The sequence below is a fragment of the Lytechinus variegatus genome, chromosome 15 (genome assembly GCF_018143015.1).
Source record: "Lytechinus variegatus isolate NC3 chromosome 15, Lvar_3.0, whole genome shotgun sequence".
Taxonomy (NCBI): Eukaryota; Metazoa; Echinodermata; class Echinoidea; order Temnopleuroida; family Toxopneustidae; genus Lytechinus; species Lytechinus variegatus.
The window spans coordinates 26,000,142-26,018,031 of NC_054754.1; the positions used below are offsets into that span (position 1 = coordinate 26,000,142).

At 35.9% G+C, this 17,890-nt stretch overlaps 1 protein-coding gene across 1 annotated transcript in view; it reads right to left on the reverse strand.

Moving 5' to 3' along the window:
• LOC121428479 (adenylate kinase isoenzyme 5-like) overlaps positions 1 to 17,597 on the reverse strand; it is a 34,187-nt gene extending 16,590 nt beyond the window's left edge. Inside the window, exons 1-5 of the mRNA XM_041625106.1 lie at positions 17,435 to 17,597; positions 11,468 to 11,666; positions 8,778 to 8,870; positions 5,856 to 6,028; positions 474 to 599 (exon numbers count right to left, since the gene is read on the reverse strand). Of these exons, the coding sequence (XP_041481040.1) occupies positions 474 to 599; positions 5,856 to 6,028; positions 8,778 to 8,870; positions 11,468 to 11,666; positions 17,435 to 17,497 (654 nt within the window). The 5' untranslated portion in view covers positions 17,498 to 17,597. The remainder of the gene's footprint in view (positions 1 to 473; positions 600 to 5,855; positions 6,029 to 8,777; positions 8,871 to 11,467; positions 11,667 to 17,434) is intronic.
• Between the last annotated feature and the right edge of the window lie 293 nt (positions 17,598 to 17,890).

The window sequence follows — 17,890 nt, forward strand, 5'->3', positions numbered from 1 at the left end:
GCTCAATAACTTCTTCAATTACAATTAGGTAAAGAAGAAATTTTCAATTGCAATTACTTTTCAATTAGGTTACATTTTTTTATTACAATTACCAATTACTTTCTATAAAACGTCATAAATGAAATCAATTTGTATTTTGTATGTACACTGTACTAACACCACCTATTACAGAGAAACTGACAAGATGTAGGTTCTGGTTTAAGAGCACCGATTCTGCCTATTACACTCTTGATGCTGAAGCAGTTGACATGCAAAAGGTAATGAAATTAAATCCTAAATTAAGTTTATTGTAAAATAACTGAATGTAAGTGAAAGTACTTGACAGTAATTGAAATCAATTACATTTTTTTCAATTACAATTAATTTCCCTTTCAAAATTTCAAATACAATTACAGTTACAATTACTCAAAAAATGTACTTAATTATGTAATTGAGCCCGACCTTGACTATGACCAAGATGAATAATTTCTTACCTTCTCCTGGAATAGTTTAGCTTGTGACATGGTCCTTGGAAATCCCTCTATGATGAAACCAAGCGTTGTTGGGTATTTCTTCAATTTCTTCTCAATCTTGTGTTGTAGGATCTCAAAAGTATTGTCCTATGAACAAGTACAAATACATTAAAAAACAATAAAATACTACAAATATATTGCAAATTTACATATTAAAATTAAACAATCACTATATAACCTATCATACATACATGCACATAAAATACATCCCTATCCTGTAAAACAAAACATACGGTTTCAAGAGGAAAAAAATAAGTATAGCACCATTAGCACAAAACTATTGCATAAAACTTATTGATTATGGTACCTACATGTATCACTGAATCTTTGATTTTGATAGGTTGATAGACATTGTAATCACAGTAATTACCATTATTAGATTACCATAATTAAATTGTCATACTACCATAATTACTGTAGTTACCATAATATTGATAACTCTTAATATTCAACAGGGCACAGTTCATTTCAGCTAAAATTAATTTTGGAACATGATTTATTTTCTCCCCATTTTTAAGACAGATACAAACCAAAAGCGCCATCTCGAGTCCTCAACTAGTCATAACTGGCCAGTTTCCTGACCCACAATGCTAGTGTAGTCTGGTAATATAGACCCAATTAAATGATAACATGCTAATTACCTACTCCATACATTTATACCGCAATGATTATGTTACAAGTAGCAAAACAATTACTTTCCCTCTCAAAACATTCTAGTTTCTCTATAAAAATACAATTATAGGTCAATTTATTCTCTGTAGTAATAGTAGATGTCTGAACAAGTATATTTTAATACTACTGTATGTATTTATAACACACAGTCAATAAGAGACCAAACACAGTTCACTCCCCCCTTTAACATAAGCGCATACATTCGTAATTCCGAAGCTTCGTAATTCCGAAGGTTCGGTTATTCCGAAGGTTCGTATTTCCGAAGGTTCGTCAATCCGAAAACGAAATAAGGTTCGTAATTCCGAAGGTTCGTTAATCCGAAAACAAAATGAGGTTCGTAATTCCGAAGGTTCGTCAATCCGAAAACGAAATAAGGTTCGTTAATCCGAAAACGAAATAAGGTTCGTTAATCCGAAAACGAAATAAGGTTCGTATTTCCGAAAATGAAAAATTATTCATTTTGGTAACAAAAACGGTGTTGTCATTACAAGATTACACGATATTATGCAATGACGATCGATGATACATGCATGTGTTGTGGCCAAAAGCATGTATTTCATTAAGAATAGGCGCCCTGATCAAGCATAGGCTAATTTCGATTTTATCTGAGCAATTGCTGCCTAAGCAAATGGTTTAAAGATGCAGGGGATCAAGTGTGTTGGTCGCGTGCGAGTAACCTCTAGATAATAGGATTTGTATTGGAGGGGATGTCATTTTTAATAACAGCTTCTGCTGGTAATAAAAAATAATACTATAATAATGATCCTTGTGAGATGTTGAAAGCGCGAATCGCAAGCTCAAACTAATAGACATTTCATGTAACAAGACGTGAACTTAAACATTCTGAGCAGTTTTTTTTTAATCGTGAGAAAGATATCATGAGAAAGATTCTAAAGAATTAACTCGAGGGCGAGCTGTAATTTGTTTATGTAGTGACCTAAGTAATCTTTTAAGGACTGCATTTAGTGACTCATGAATAGAATATATATCTCACGAACTATGAGAGCGCGAACCGCAAGCTTAAAATTTGTGATATTCCACCTGAAAACTGGACATTTTATATTTTTTGTAACCAGGAATAGAATGAGTTCCTCAATAAACAATACTTGATGCGAGCGAGAAACGTGAGCCAAAATTTTCCGATTTCCAACCTGAAAACTGGACATTCTAAGCATTCTTGTTATAAAAATAATAGCTGGGAGAACAGTTTTCAGAACTGAAGTGGCTTCCCTATATCTATATCATTATTATCATTCTAGGCCTACATGAAATTTCCAAAAGTTTGAGCACGTGATTCGCTCGCAACATCTCACAAGGATGCCCTTTTTAATAACAGTAATTGACCAAAAAGGCGAATTTTACATCTTCAGATTTGATTTCTTTCCCCCCCAAAAAAAAAACCCCGCTTGCTCGCTACGCAGAAACGAAACGTAAATACATAATTTATCAATCAGTGATCACTTACCGTAAGTAACGGTGTATTAACCGCACCCGTGTATTAACCGCACCCCCAACTTTGGACTAAAAAAAAAAAAAAAAAAAAAAAAAAAAAAAAAAAAAAAATCTTCTCACATTTACATGCATATTTGAGGTACGGAGAAACAAAATCTAAGCTTTTAAGATTTCAAAGTATCCAAAGAGATTACCGGTATGCAGAAATATGCTGTTCTTGATCAATTCATCTACAAATGTTAGAAAGAAAGAACGGTCCCGCCAATATTGGCAACTTACACACTCGCTCACCTCACAGTCACAGTCTACACACACAGCACTGCCATTACATTGCAAACTACGATACAGTACAAGTCATGCCAGTACATCTTATCAAATTATGATCTGTCTTTCCCAGCGTAGGAGGAAGAAACATTCACATTTCTTGCATCACAATCTCACAATCACTTTCAGAAATTTGATGTCTTAGCATGAATTTTGGATACGGGATTATAGGAAGGTTTAAGAAACAAAGAAATTGACATTTTTTCCAGTTGTTTTTTACGGCTTCGTGCCGTCTCTCTCGTGCGTGGTTGACATGGTATCTTATGAAAAGCAAACAGGAAAGAAAAAAACAAGCTGGCGCGAAACGAGACTTTGAATAGCGCCAGCTTAAGTCGCACTGTAACCACATTACAACGCAATCTCTAAGCTCACTCAACTCTCTCGCTCAGCGGTGACAAAATATTACCGAGTATGCTTGGCGTCTCTTTTAAATTAGTCAGGGAACTTCACTACTTTGCATCGAGAATAAAGTCAAAATTAGTGTCATGAAAGTGAGTGCGTTTGTTATGGACACCATTTAAGTAATATTGCAATAATTGCTTCCCATTACCCGCGGCTCATACCCCTCTAAACGACATTGCCTGGGCGGCTACGCCCGGCCACTCGATGTGTTGTGAACTGGCAGACATCGTACATGTACGGGAGGGGTTACGGCGGGCTGGCTCAGACCCGTCACCGTGTATAAACCGCACCCCCGACTTTTGCTTCTACCCCGCCGAGAAAAAGGTGCGGTTAATACACCGTTACTTACGGTAATTTTTTTTGCTCAATTCAATTACTACAATACACACAACCTCTTTACACAGATGATGATCTCATGGTGAAAATATACGTTTGCACCAAATTGCCCCTATTGGTCCCCTTTTTTGGATTTGCCCCCCCCCCAAGGAAAATATATTCCGCCGCCACTGGTTGAAACATGCATCGTCTTCATGGCTAACTGCAAAATATTCTTTAAATGTCCCCTTTAGATCAGGTCAGAGCTTATATATTTAAAATTTCTGTTTGCGACCTTGCTCGCAGTTATTATCTAAAGTTAGTTACATAGGCATTTCGTTTTGAAGATCACAAACATATTGCCCATCATATTAAAAAAATATATACATGTAGCTCGCGCTCGCATTATTAAAAAAGGGTTTATCATGTTATTACATATTTACTTTGTTTATAAGTATGAAGCTAATTATTGACTGTTAGGACTACCCTTTCAAAGAAACAAACAAAAATCATCTTTAAGCTGCCGATCGAGGAAAATGTGGCTGAAAAAAATATTGCCCCCCCCCCTATTTGACGAAAGTTGGATCCGCCGGGAGGGAGGCAGGGGGCACTTGCACCCCCAAAATGAAATAAAAAAACAGGGAAATGAATATTTTCCAAAATGGGAAAGTTCCTTTTTCAAAAATAAATATGCGGTTTTTCGTGTTTTTTCAAAATAAAATACTCTTTTTAAAGTATACAAGTTAAGTTTTCAGGCTGGAATATTGCAAATTTTCAGCTTGCGCTTCGCACTCTCATTCGATTGGTGAAATATGCATCCTAAAGAGGTCACTAAATGCTTTCTTTAACAGGTTCCTTTTCTGGTCAGTATGTTTAAGCTGCGTTTTGCGCTCGTGTTAATTTTTTAGTTAGATGCACATCTTTTTAATGACAGCAGAAATCTGCTCGGATTTTTAAAAACTTATTTTCATTTTTTATTGAAATACCCTAAAGTTTTAGCTTGTGATTCACGCTTGCAACACCTCGCAATTATGCCATTTTAAGAATAATTGACCCCCAAAAACGTTTTACAACTTCACCTTTGAATTTATTTTACCAAGCCGCTCGCTCATTACACTCTCTCCCGAAAAATAAAGCCTAAATATACGTTTTGCCATAATAAGAAATCACTTCAAAAAAGGTTTTTCTCTACTTAATCACTATCAAACACAATGACTTCAAGCAGATGATAATCTTAAGGGAAAATATCACCAAAGTGTCCATTTTGACGTATGAGTTTCATTTTTTGGCTTTACCCCCAAACGAAAATTCGTTCGGCCGCCCTTGCCTTCCCATCCTCATAACAATTGAACGGCAACAGTGTCCCCCGCCCCCTCCCCTTGCCTCTGCTTTCCCGGTTTTCATTTTTCGGATTAACGAACCTTATTTTGTTTTCGGATTAACGAACCTTATTTCGTTTTCGGATTAACGAACCTTATTTCGTTTTCGGATTAACGAACCTTATTTCGTTTTCGGATTAACGAACCTTCGGAAAAACAAACCTTATTTTGTTTTCGGATTAACGAACCTTCGGAACAACGAACCTTATTTCGTTTTCGGATTAACGAACCTTCGGAACAACGAACCTTATTTCGTTTTCGGATTAACGAACCTTCGGAACAACGAACCTTATTTCGTTTTCGGATTATCGAACCTTCGGAACAACGAACCTTATTTCATTTTCGGATTATCGAACCTTCGGAATAACGAACCGTCGGAATAACGCCACAAATGTTCGGATTAACGAACCCTTTTTCTTTTTCAGATTAACGAACATCGAGGTATAGGCAATTTACATGTTTCGGAAATACGAACCTTCGGAATTACGAAGCTTCGGAATTACGAAGTGTAACCTAACATAACTGGCACCTGCCTATCATTCTACATAGATACATAGATCCCAATTTACTTCTCAAATATTGAACATTCATTGCAAGAGTATGATCAAAAGTGCTTGTACAAGGCCTCTAGGCTTTATTTATGCAGTTCCCACTTTCAAGATTCATTTTCATTTTTACATTTAGTTGTTAATATAGTGTCTCATGTTTTTTATTGTAAATGAGAATGGAATAAATGCAAATTGACTTGAATTGAAAATTGAATAAAAATCTTGAGAAAATTTGGAGGATTCTGACTCACATCTTTGACAAGGCCTCCCGTCTTGAGGAGATCAGCTACACTTTTCCACGAATCGTCTTCCATAAACTTGGCAACCTTCCTCCTCAGCGCCGTCCCTAGCGATAGATGGATGTAACCTTGGTAACGCTCAGTGATCTTGGCGCATTGAGTGCCCTTCCCACTCCCAGGGCCACCTGATGTAAGAAAAGTGGATTGAATTATAATTAAATAAGCAATCAAAACGATCACATTACAGAACAAGTATTGGTCTATGTTCATGTGAACACTGCATGCAGCTACTGTATGTACATAGTCTAGTTTATATCAAGTGTCTTTAAGGCCTGTATTCTGCAGTTATTTTAACTATACAGTTGTGGTTTAAAGATGGATAGCAGATTGAGACTATATTATAAACATAAAAGTTCTATTTATCAGCTCATTTGATACACAGGTTATTTATAACTGTCAGGAAAATTATTTTTTTACCATTAAAATTAAGCGAAGGAAAAGAACAAAGTTATAACATGAGAAACAAATAATGTAAATATAATCTAACCTTCCCATAAAAAATGTTAAAACAGATTTCAGAATATAGGCCTAAGTGTCTTTGCATCTACATGTATAAAGAATTTAAGTGGCTGCACAGGCATATTTCAGAAAGGATTGAATCATTTATTGGATTAGCAATTATGATGATTAAAATGCACTTGCACAATTGCATGATTACACTGCATGTACTAGAATTAATTTGTGTATGTACACCGTATATGCCTGGCGTAATGTCTTGCTTTATATAAATTTTTGTGACAATATTTGTGCATATTGACAGGGGTAAGAATGCATACCATACAAATACAAGGAGGATAAATTGTAATTTGTAAAAAGTACCTCTGCCCAATGTCATTATCATAAATTTGCAGAAGGAAATTGATTGTTTTAATAGAAGACAATTACAATTTAGATAATGGAAGCAAATGTCACTATTTTTATTTCAAATACCTTCATTACATAAAAAGAAAGTCCCTCATACAAAATATTGTATTAATAACCTAAAATAAGAATGCTTTTTATCATTATCAAGAATTTGAAAAACAACAAAATGGAAATTTTGATGAAATTTCTATTTCTTTTGGATAGACAGCAAAACAGAAATACTGTATGTATTGTGAAATAATTTCACATTTTTTTAACTGCAAGTGTCTTCCGTTATTTGAAACACTCTTTTATAGGTCTACATCAATACAGTTTGAGTTGGGGAATAGATCGAGGAGGTGAGGGGAGGGTGTGTGCCTGCGTGTGAAAACTGACGACTGCAATTATCAATTTGCAACATGTTTTTAAAGGTCAGATGTTCCTATTATTGAAGTTTTGTTAAGACTTAAAATCCACCTGGAGCTTGTGTGAAACAAAGGTGCTGAACAATGTGGATATATGCATGTGTGCATTTTCACATGTACCCATTGCCCTAATGAATTACTGTATTCCTTATTTTTTGGTGAATAACCTTTTTCTTTCTTTTTTATATATAGCCTTTTTTCTTTTTCATTTAAGATTAAATAAAGATTAAAGAGGGAGCAAGGTCAATTATTTAATCAAACAGATCCACTCTACCAATAAAGTTAATTGAATTGAGGAGTATTCATCAATGAATTTAAAAGAATCTCAAAGTGTCCTAGACTGTTTGCAATTATGCAAACAAATAATAGCTTGCTTTACATTTTAGTTTATATGCTATTTGAGATTAGGCAAAAAAAGAAACAGTAGGGCAAAATATGAAACGATATTCAAATTTGGTTATGTTACTAAAAATGTGGTTTTATTGTTTTAAGGCAGCATGTTACCACCCCCCCCCCCTTAGAACATTTTAAATGCACAACGATCAAAGTGAATAATCACTGCAGGCCAAATTGTCAGTTTCTTTTTAAAAAATACAAAACTAAACTTCTATAAAAGAAGACCTTCATGTACATGTTGTCACATATGTATTTTGTAAGGAGATCAATGTAGTATACGCTGTACCGCTGCCTTTGAATATTTGATTGAGTATTATTGCTTAGCAACCGCACAGTGAAGCGCACAATACAGTTCCAATTATTGCTGAAATGTCACCAGTGAATTACATACATGTATGAGCAGTGAATTTAGCTATTACACATGATGATCAGTATAACAGTAGGAAGGTTGTTCCATAAATGTGGAATTTTCTTACTATCAAATTAAATACATATGATACATGCATCTCCCTTGTACAGTAATTCTCATAAAATTTTCTCATTGAAGAATATCAACTATTCACATTATTGAACATGAAGAGTAAGAGAATAGTATGCTTTAAGTTTTGGTACCTGTACAAGTCCATTTTGAAAGCTTGAATTCATTGCAAGATGAAATTGATATTGAAATAAAAATCTAAAACAGTACACTCTAAATGCAAAAGAGGTAATCAAGGGCCCGTTTCATAAAGGACTTACAACTGTTGTAACTTTGTCATAATGGCAACTACCATGGTAACAGGACTCAGCAGCCAATCATAATCTAGGTTACCATGGTAGTCGCCATAATGAAAAAGTTACAACAGTTGCGAGTCCTTTATGAAACGGGGCCCCTGGGCCCTAATTGCACTCCTCTCAAAGGAAGACACAAGACCAGTCATTTTAGAATGGGATTTACAACTTTTGAGAGTGCATATATACAAATGTAGCTCTCTGGAGTGAACAGTGTAAAGTTTAAGACATTTTCACTCCAAAAAAAAAGGTAAATCCACTCTCAAAAGAAATTCCACTCCAAACAACCAGTCTCTCGTCTCACTCTGAGAGGAATGCAATTAGGGACCAGATAAAGTCTTTTACATAATAGAGTGTAGGTACTGTACATATTATGTACTTTACTTCATTTGACAAAATTACTGAATGAATAACATGAAAAGGAAAATAGATAACTTACCAATGACAAGAATAATGCGTACATGGGATAGATTTGGTTTGGGAGAAATTGGAGGCAGTGGACTTAATCGCTTCATATCAGCAAGACTTGGTTCTAAAACCGAGAGAGAAAAAACAAAATGGAATACTTTCAGTTAAATCTAAATAAGATTAAGAACTGTATTTTACTCTTAGGTGACCAAGAATTTCATTGAATTGAATTTATTTTCATACTTCACAAGATAGCAAAATAATAACATACATGTAATACAAGAAATACATTTGATTACATACAAAATACAAAAGATTATGGCGGTAAATTAAGTGAAATATGAATGAACCTGCATAAAAAGCAGTTTGTAATGTCTGCAGGTTCCTTGAAGCTGATAACTGCTATCTTAGACTGCTATAGAGAGGCAATTAAACTCCCTTTGATAATGCACTTGTGTTTTAAGTACAGCTGTACAAAATATATTCCAAGAAAAAATACAGTACCCACAACCGAACACACAGGCACCACCGTCTTCTTGATGGGTAACAAGAAAATAGTGTCTGAATAAAAAAAAGTAATGTTATAATTTTCAAGTAAAGAATCAGAGTACACTCAACATACAGTACATCTGAAAGATTGAAGCTCCATGCTGTATGCCATGTCCACTATTGAACTGAAAAGTACATGTGAAGACAACTATATTTTTGAGCTGGTTTTTCATTAAAGAGAATAAAAAACTCACAATATGGGTGTTTTGAGCATGTATGATCCATACAGATAATATCATGGGCCATACATATGTAGATTAACAGGAGAATTTACATCTAGAGATCTTGAATTATGGCTATCACTTGAACAAATAATTGAACCAAAAATTTTTGAACCAACTATATTTTTGAGCTGGTTTTTCATTAAAGAGAATAAAAAACTCACAATATGGATGTTTTGAGCATGTATGATCCATACAGATAATATCATGGGCCATACATATGTAGATTAACAGGAGAATTTACATCTAGAGATCTTGAATTATGGCTATCACTTGAACAAATAATTGAACCAAAATTTTTTTTCTCTAATTGTTGAATCATGGTACACCCTCCTCCTAAATCACTCCTTATCCTTTTCTGCTCTTTTTATTGTTTTCTTTTCTCTTCCTCCTTCTTCTTTCATTCATTCTTTTTTTTTCTTTCCTCCTCCTCCTCTTCCTCTCTCCTCTTCTTTATCCTCTTCTTCTTCTCCTCCTTCTTCTCCTTCTTCTTCCTTTCCTTCTTCTTCTTCTCCTTCTTTCTCTTCATCGTCTTCTTCCCCCTCTTCTTCTTTCTCCTCCTCTTCTTCATCTTCTCCCCCATCTTCCTCCTCCTCTTCCTTCTCCTCTTCCTCTTTCTCTTCTTCTTCTTCCTCCTCTTCTTCTTCCTCTTCTTCTTCCTCTTATTCCTTTTCTTCCTCTTCTTCATTGTCTTCTTCTTCCTCCTCTTCTTCTTCCTCCTCTTCTTCATCTTCTCCCCCTCTTCCTCCCCCTCTTCCTCCTCTTCTTCTTCTGCTCCCTCTTCTTCTTCTTCTTCTTCATGGTCTTCTTCTTCTTCTTTCTCTTCTTCTCCTTCTTCCTCTTCTTTCTCTATTTCAACCCTCCTGTTTGTTTTCTTTTTGAATGCCTCTTCATCTTGCTTCTGCATTTTCTTGCTTGTTCTCATTCTACTCGTTCTCAGTATCCTTTTCAGACTTGTTCTCACTCCTTTTGTATCTTCTCCTTCACTTTGTTTTCACTTTTCATCTATTTGTAATGATCTAAACAAATATTGTGCACTAATTCATCAACTTAAATCAGCTATATATATGTACTATCCACTATCCACACTTGTTAAAAGTAGCAATCAAAGTGTTTTATCTCTTTATGAATTGGCCACTCCTGCACATTTCACAAAGAGGGAGTTTTCTTTTCACCTTTGGGAGAAGTAATCAATAATATTGATTGTGGCTTCATTGAATTAAAGACCATTTAATACACATGTACATTAGGTCCTTATAAACAAACAGGGCGAGTTTAGTTGAACAAGGTGACAGATAAAAAAGAAAGTCCAGCCGAAAGCAAGTTATGGCCCGATAGTTGAAATGTTTCTTTTCTTTTGATTTTTGCCAGTATTTCCTAACGGGCATGGTCCATATTGCACAAATAAAACTCAGGAGGATGACATACAGTCTAAAAAGCATACACTATGTACAGACAGTACAGTATGCCCTCATGATACATGTAGTACATTTGAAAATGCGAGTTGGAAAACATGGTGGCTCAGTAATAAAGCACCCATCGATTCGATCCCTGGCCAGTTAAGTCACACATACATGCACTGAAGACTAATGAAAATGAGACCATCTACCATCTAGCCAAGTGCTTGGCATATAAGAAAGGAGGGGGTAATAATAAACTTTTAAAAGTAGCTACTTACCTCCCCTGGGTAAATATAAGCTATTAATCAGGCACTTTCATGTGGCCACAATGACACTTTCAAACAATTCAACTGATATGACTACAGCTTCTTAAGAAAATAAGATGCAAGTGTACATGTATTTGAAATAGCAAATAAAGGTTGGTTCCCAAATATGTTATATTGTAGGCTGTTGAGAATACAAGAAGCTTATAATTTATTTTTTCATTTTGAATGCAGTAAACCATGATTTCACTTTTTGTGGGTACAAGAATATTAAGGAACAATTCTCACCTGTGGTGAAGGTGGGCTGCCTTTCCCCATTGTCAGGCTGGATAGGAGGTAGAGGACTGGTCCGCTTGACATTTTCAACGAACGTGTTCCATTTGACCGAGTTGGTCTTATCTGGCTCGCCTTGTACCTTCTTAAGACAGTTCAACATGTACTCAACATGGTTCTCGGGTTTGTGGTACATCAGCCCTGTCATCAGACTCTGTAAGAATGAAGGAGAGCAAAGATCATTATGACCACCATCTGTACATGTACATGAATCAGGTATCAGCAACTAAGTTCTATACTCTTTATACCCATGTATTAAAAAGATTGGATCATGCTTTACAGTCTGCTGTACATATGCACTTTGTCAAGAAACAAAAAGTTTGAACTTGAATTGCAATTCAACTCGAGAAAATTATTTTTTTAACATTAAAGGGGAAGTTCACCCTGACAAAAAGTTTATTATAAAAATAGCAGAAAAAAATAATAAAACATTGCTGAAGGTTTGAGAAAATTCATCAAATAATTAAAAAGTTATTAGAATTTCAATTATTGGATTTGTGATGTCATCTGTGAGCAGCATTCCTACATAGCGAATGGTAAAAAATCAATGAAATGTCATTTTCTCAGAAAATTGAAAATGGTTTTCACTGTACCTGTTGTATATAAATAGAACAATCATTTCACACCCGATCATGAATAGAAAACAAAATAAAGTCATCTGGAACCATACAAAATTTGAAATTCATGCGTTTTATATTACATAACCCTGCATAACATGGGGCTCTGCTCATTTATGACGTCACAAATCCAAAACTTTGAACTCTAATAACTTTCTTACTCTTTAACGGATTTTCCTCAAACCTTCACCAATATTTTTTACTATTTTTTGTGCTATTTTTATAACAAAGTTTTCTTTAGGGTGAACTTCCCCTTTAAAGGCTAATGCAAGGATCTCCTCTGTAAATATACATGTAGGCCTACTGTAAGGCCTGCTGAAGAGTTTATTACCATCTGAAAAAAACGACTAACATCCTGCAATCTCCATCCCTCTATCTTTCTCTCTTGATCCCTTCTGAAAGACATTTCACATATAGGCCTACTGTATATCAGTCTAAAGACTTCTCTTCAACTTTTAGACCATGATGGCTTTCAAATTCAATTTGAACAAGGTCGCTCACTACATGTATATATTCAAAATCATAAGTGACAGTTTCTGTCCATCTATTATGCAAAATTGGAAATAAATCTGGCAACATCAAAATCATTTCCCCTAAATAATGAGGCAATCGATTGGACAGAATGTCTTCCAAGTGGAACACCTGCATGTCCATGTATGCAAATATAGCAGCAGTGCTGACTTTGAAAGAAACCAAGATGAATAATAGTTCACAACAAAATTAAAATGTTTTGCTAATAAGATACTAAGTTTCACTGACCTCCAATGACCTTTGACCTTCACCTAATGACCTGAAATTCCATACATTTGACCAATACCTGATAATACTCACAATATGCCAAAGGATATATAGACCATACTTTCAATATTATTTTGAAAATTCAAAATCATAACCAGAAGTTTTAGATATGGTCACAGTGACAATGACCCTAAAAAATGACCTTTGACTTTGTTTTGTGACCTGAAACTCATACAAAATGATCAGTGATATCGCCCTTAATATGTCAACTCAGTCATATGAAAAGAGGAAGAGGAAACAAAAAAAGCAAGAAGAAAAAGAAAAAGGATGAGAAGAGGATTGAGGGGGAACTAAAAAGGAGAACATGAAAAAGATTAAAGTGTCACTGTCTGTCAGGAAATACGTAACAATAGTTCAAAGACAGATCAAGCAAGTCATTCACTTATTCAGTCACTGACATTGTCAAAAACAGAGTAGAATGCCCAAATATTGGACGAAAACGACTTCCAACCCCCTTTCCACAACTATAGGGACCTGCACTGGCGAAAGACTTGCATGCATGTGATACAAGATACAAAGTAGACCCAAGTTGCTGCTCAAAAAAATTATTCCAGTGGTAAAATCCACAAGTTTGACTTCCAAAGATTCTTATGACCCTCACTAAGCTTGGACTCCAAAAGATTGATGACCCCAAAAAAAACTCTCGCAAGGGGAAGTGCTTGTAGCCAAAATATCGCCGCCGAGAATGCATGTTCGATCTATCGCAAAAAAATCTGTAATGGCCGCCACAGGGTTTCCCCATGGCAGGAAATTCGACACCCTTCCAAATATGGCACTTTCCCAAATATTGTACATCTCACTTCTCAGCTGATTGAGTTGGAAATGTGTGCTGTAAACGTGCACGCGCTCGGTTTTCAGAATGGAGGCACACGTATGCAAAGCTGAGTGAAGACGCCTGATTTTTTTTTAGCTGAAAGAGGTCTGTTTGCTAAGCAAATAACTATTAATATTATTTACCAATTTGGCAAGACTTCCATATATGGCCCCTCCACTATAATTGCAAAAAAAATATGGAGAAGGTTTATCAAGAGTTATCTAACATCTAAGAGATTTAGGAAGGAAAAGTTGAATACATACCAAAATATGGCTTTATTCTGTAAATCAAAATTTCTATATCAAAATTATTGATGGTATCTATAATCAAAATCGTCCTTTGCGCTACTGAAATAAGTTGTTTTCTCAAAAATCAAGCAATTATTTTGGGGATTAGAGCGTGACTTAAATCATCAAAATCTATCGCAGCACACAAACTCAGAGTTCAGAGGCCGATATTTGGCAAAAACAAGCTCCTGGTTATCTTAGCTTAGTAAGGAAATAATTACCATAATAGATCTACCATATTTTTTTCAATTCTTTTTTTTAACATCAATATATTCAACATTTATAGAAGTCTACAGAAATACTACACCAAAAGCTTTGGTCTCTCTTAATGTTGGTTATTCCGCTGAACTCTGTTGGCTCCACTCACCAAAATTACAAAGTCCGAAGTTCTAGCTCGATCTGTACAGGGGACTCAGTGGCCATATGTTTATGTATTAATGGGGATGCCAGTTGGAACTGATTAGAGGGCCTGAAAATCACCTAGAATACAATATTTTGTACACAAAAATGCTATAACTATGGCCTGAAAATAAATTGCCAGAGCCTGAATTTGCCTGAAAACTGGCATCCCTGTATTAAGTTCAGATAAAACAGGGAAGTAAAGTTGCACGACAGCCAAAGTAAGTCACTGTTTTTCCCCCTTTTAACTTTATTTTTCCCCATTTTGGTGCATTTCAGGCCAAAAGGGAATAATAATCTTTATTCTGGTACAGTTCTTTTTATATATTTTTATGAAATAAAAACAAAAATTAATGAGCCCCGTTGGGGAGATTTTGCATTGTTAACCCCCTAATGATGGCTGCACGATAGCGAGCCGTCTGTGTACGAGGAGAAATTTTCAAACAATTAAAAATGTTTAAAACTCCTCGAAACAGATATACATGTATGTATTTCTAGTTCAGTGGTTGAAGCGGGACATTTTAGCACTTTCTAATCTAGCAGTAGCACCGCTCATGATTTTGCCGCCCTCTATACGCGTCACGTAACTAGGTAGACAGCTGGCAGCCGTCTGTTTCGAGGAGTTTTTTAAACAATTTTTTTATTTCTCCTCGTACACAGACGGCTCGCTATCGTGCAGCCACCATTAGGGGACTTGCAATGCAAAATCCCCCTGTCGGGGCTTTTCAATTTTTGTCTTTAATGAATAAAAATTTCAAAAATTATAGTGACCAGAGTGCAAATTCATATTCCCTCTTGGCATCAATTGCCAAAAAACGGAGAAAAATGAAGTTAAAAGGAACAAAAACAGTGACTTACCTCGGCTGTCGCGCAAATTCACTTCCCCGTTTTATCCGATCTTAAGTACATAAACATATGGCCATTGAGTCCCCTGTACAGATCGCGCTAGAACTTCGGTCTCTGTATTTGGTGAGTGAAGCCAACGAAGTTCAGCTGAACAACCAACAAAACAGAGTCCGAAGCTTTTGGTCTAGTAACTAGGTTGCATTAACGAAGAATCATATATAATATTTAATTTCCCTATTTGTATTAAAATGTTTATTCCTCAAAAATGTTTAATGTGATAGGACCTACTACTAGTAATATAATCGGTGGATGGGTGACTAATCTATATTAATACGTCACATAATCGTCACCAATGGTTTGACATCGTGTGGATATCCTTTGCCAACGACGTCCTACTTACGAAAGCAACTGGCGCGTATAATCTGGAGAGATTGAAGAGTGCCATCATATTCAACAACAACATTAACAAAGGCTCAAAGATGGCAATGACAACAAATGTGAGTAAACTCTTTTCTACTATCACTCACACAACATGCGAGGTTAGTAATACTAACCTCGCACAACGCATGTGGTTTCATAGTGGACTTTGACGTTTTCATTCATCACACGAATGTGAGGGAATGAAAAGCGCCAAACATTTGAGTATTTCTCCACTAATGGAAATTTGTTTTTATGATTTAAATTTTTTTTCAATGAATTGGAAATTATTTATAAAAGTGTTTTTATCGCTTACCTCCAAGTCTCAACCAGGATACTCTGTTCGATCCGTCCTTAATACTGCGGTGGAAAGTACGCAAACAACAATCGAAAAGCAATTTTTCGTATCGAACATTCTCAATTCAAGTCGTCAGCGCATAATAGGAAATTGTACCAAAAATCAACAGGTTGCATCTCATGTATATACTTATTGGTAAAGTACGCCATCTTTTGACAAGATGATGATGAAAGTGGATTGAACGAGCAAGAAAATAATGTTGATCGCCTAGAATGCAGCTAGCTTGCAACGCCGTAAACAAAGGTACGGTAGGCACTTAAGAACCAAGTTTGAAAGGACACTCGTAAAATTACGTCACTCTCGCAATGAATAATCATTAGATCGTGGTCGTGCGTGTTCAATAAAAACTCTCTGCATGCATGCACTCAGTGTGTATTGAACACGCACGACCACGATCTAATGAATATTCATCGGCGAGAGTGACATAATTTTACGAGTATCCTTTCAAACTTGGTTCTTAAGTGCCTACCGACTTTGAAATAATATCGCGCGCCCTCTTTAGGCAAAAGTTGATATCAACGCTGATCAAGAGGCATCTACGTGAAGATCACGAAAAATGCTCTTATTTTATTAAAAACAACACCAAACAGAATTCAACAAACATATGGTACGGTAGTGTCATAGAATAAATATGATGCTTAGCTACGATGTAAAGTCATAGTTATTTTAGTAAAAAGGGTGTGAAAGATTCGCGTGCACCAGGTGCATATGAATCCTTCACACACGAGACGATTTGAAACCATGAGTGTTCTACTATTATCTTTTTATTGCATTTTTTAATATTTTGTAACCATAACTATCCATTTTTTGCCAAACATTTCCAACCTATATTTTTACCCAATGATGTACAGAAGTGTTAACCTCAGATTCTTAACATAACTAGCAGTTTGGCGCAATTTTATAGTTGCCTTTTCCCTTGGTGTGTGGAAGCCTATATATTCAACCTCGTTCGTAGGATGAGTGCGCCAGGCGTCAGTGGGGAGTAACCCGGCTACGTAGAGTAGCCTAGTCCCCAGACGCCTCCAGGCTCGTCTGAAGTGAAGGCGAAGGCCGAAGCCAGGCCCAGGACAAAAAAAAATATAGAGATCTATGACTATAAATCTACTCATCACTCAACCAGACAAAAGGGTACACATGACAAACATGTAAGTGAATTCTCAAAATTTCAAAGGGTCAATCAAGAGCATGATCATGAACAAGACCGAAGGCCGATACCTCTCGTTTCACTGCAGCAGCTGCACGGTCGCGGAGCTGAGCTGAGGCTTTAAAGCAATCATCTCAACTGCAATTCCTATACGTGGGACTAAAGACTCGCTAAACTGCAAATTCCTAAATTGTAAATCGAAATTCAAATGTATCAAACAATAAAACTACACGAACACTCACCTCAAAAAGTTGAGGTATCTCATTCCTGGACAGGTACGATTTGGTATCTTCTCTCGATGTCATTTTCGTTTCAAGATATTACAAATTTTACAGAAAAATAGCAGCCACTTCACCGTGGCCGTATCGCCTTGATGACAATCAACGAGCGCGTTTCCATGGAGTGCGCTCATGAATTATTCATGTCGAAGTCGTGGGCTGGCCTGGCAGCGTGTCGTAGTCTTTTATTTTAGTCATATGTAATTCTCTCTCAAAATTGCAAAGAACAAAATCTCGATTTTACGAAATGCTCTGATTACTCTGTGTTTTCAACCAACATATATCAAACATTTTTGTATACTGTTATTGACCTAATCAAAACTGAAACGTGTTCTTATTTTTTTACTCACTTTTTGTGTAAAAATACAAAGTAGGGTCTGTGTTACAAGACTCAAAGTAAGCACAACTTTTTGAGGATGA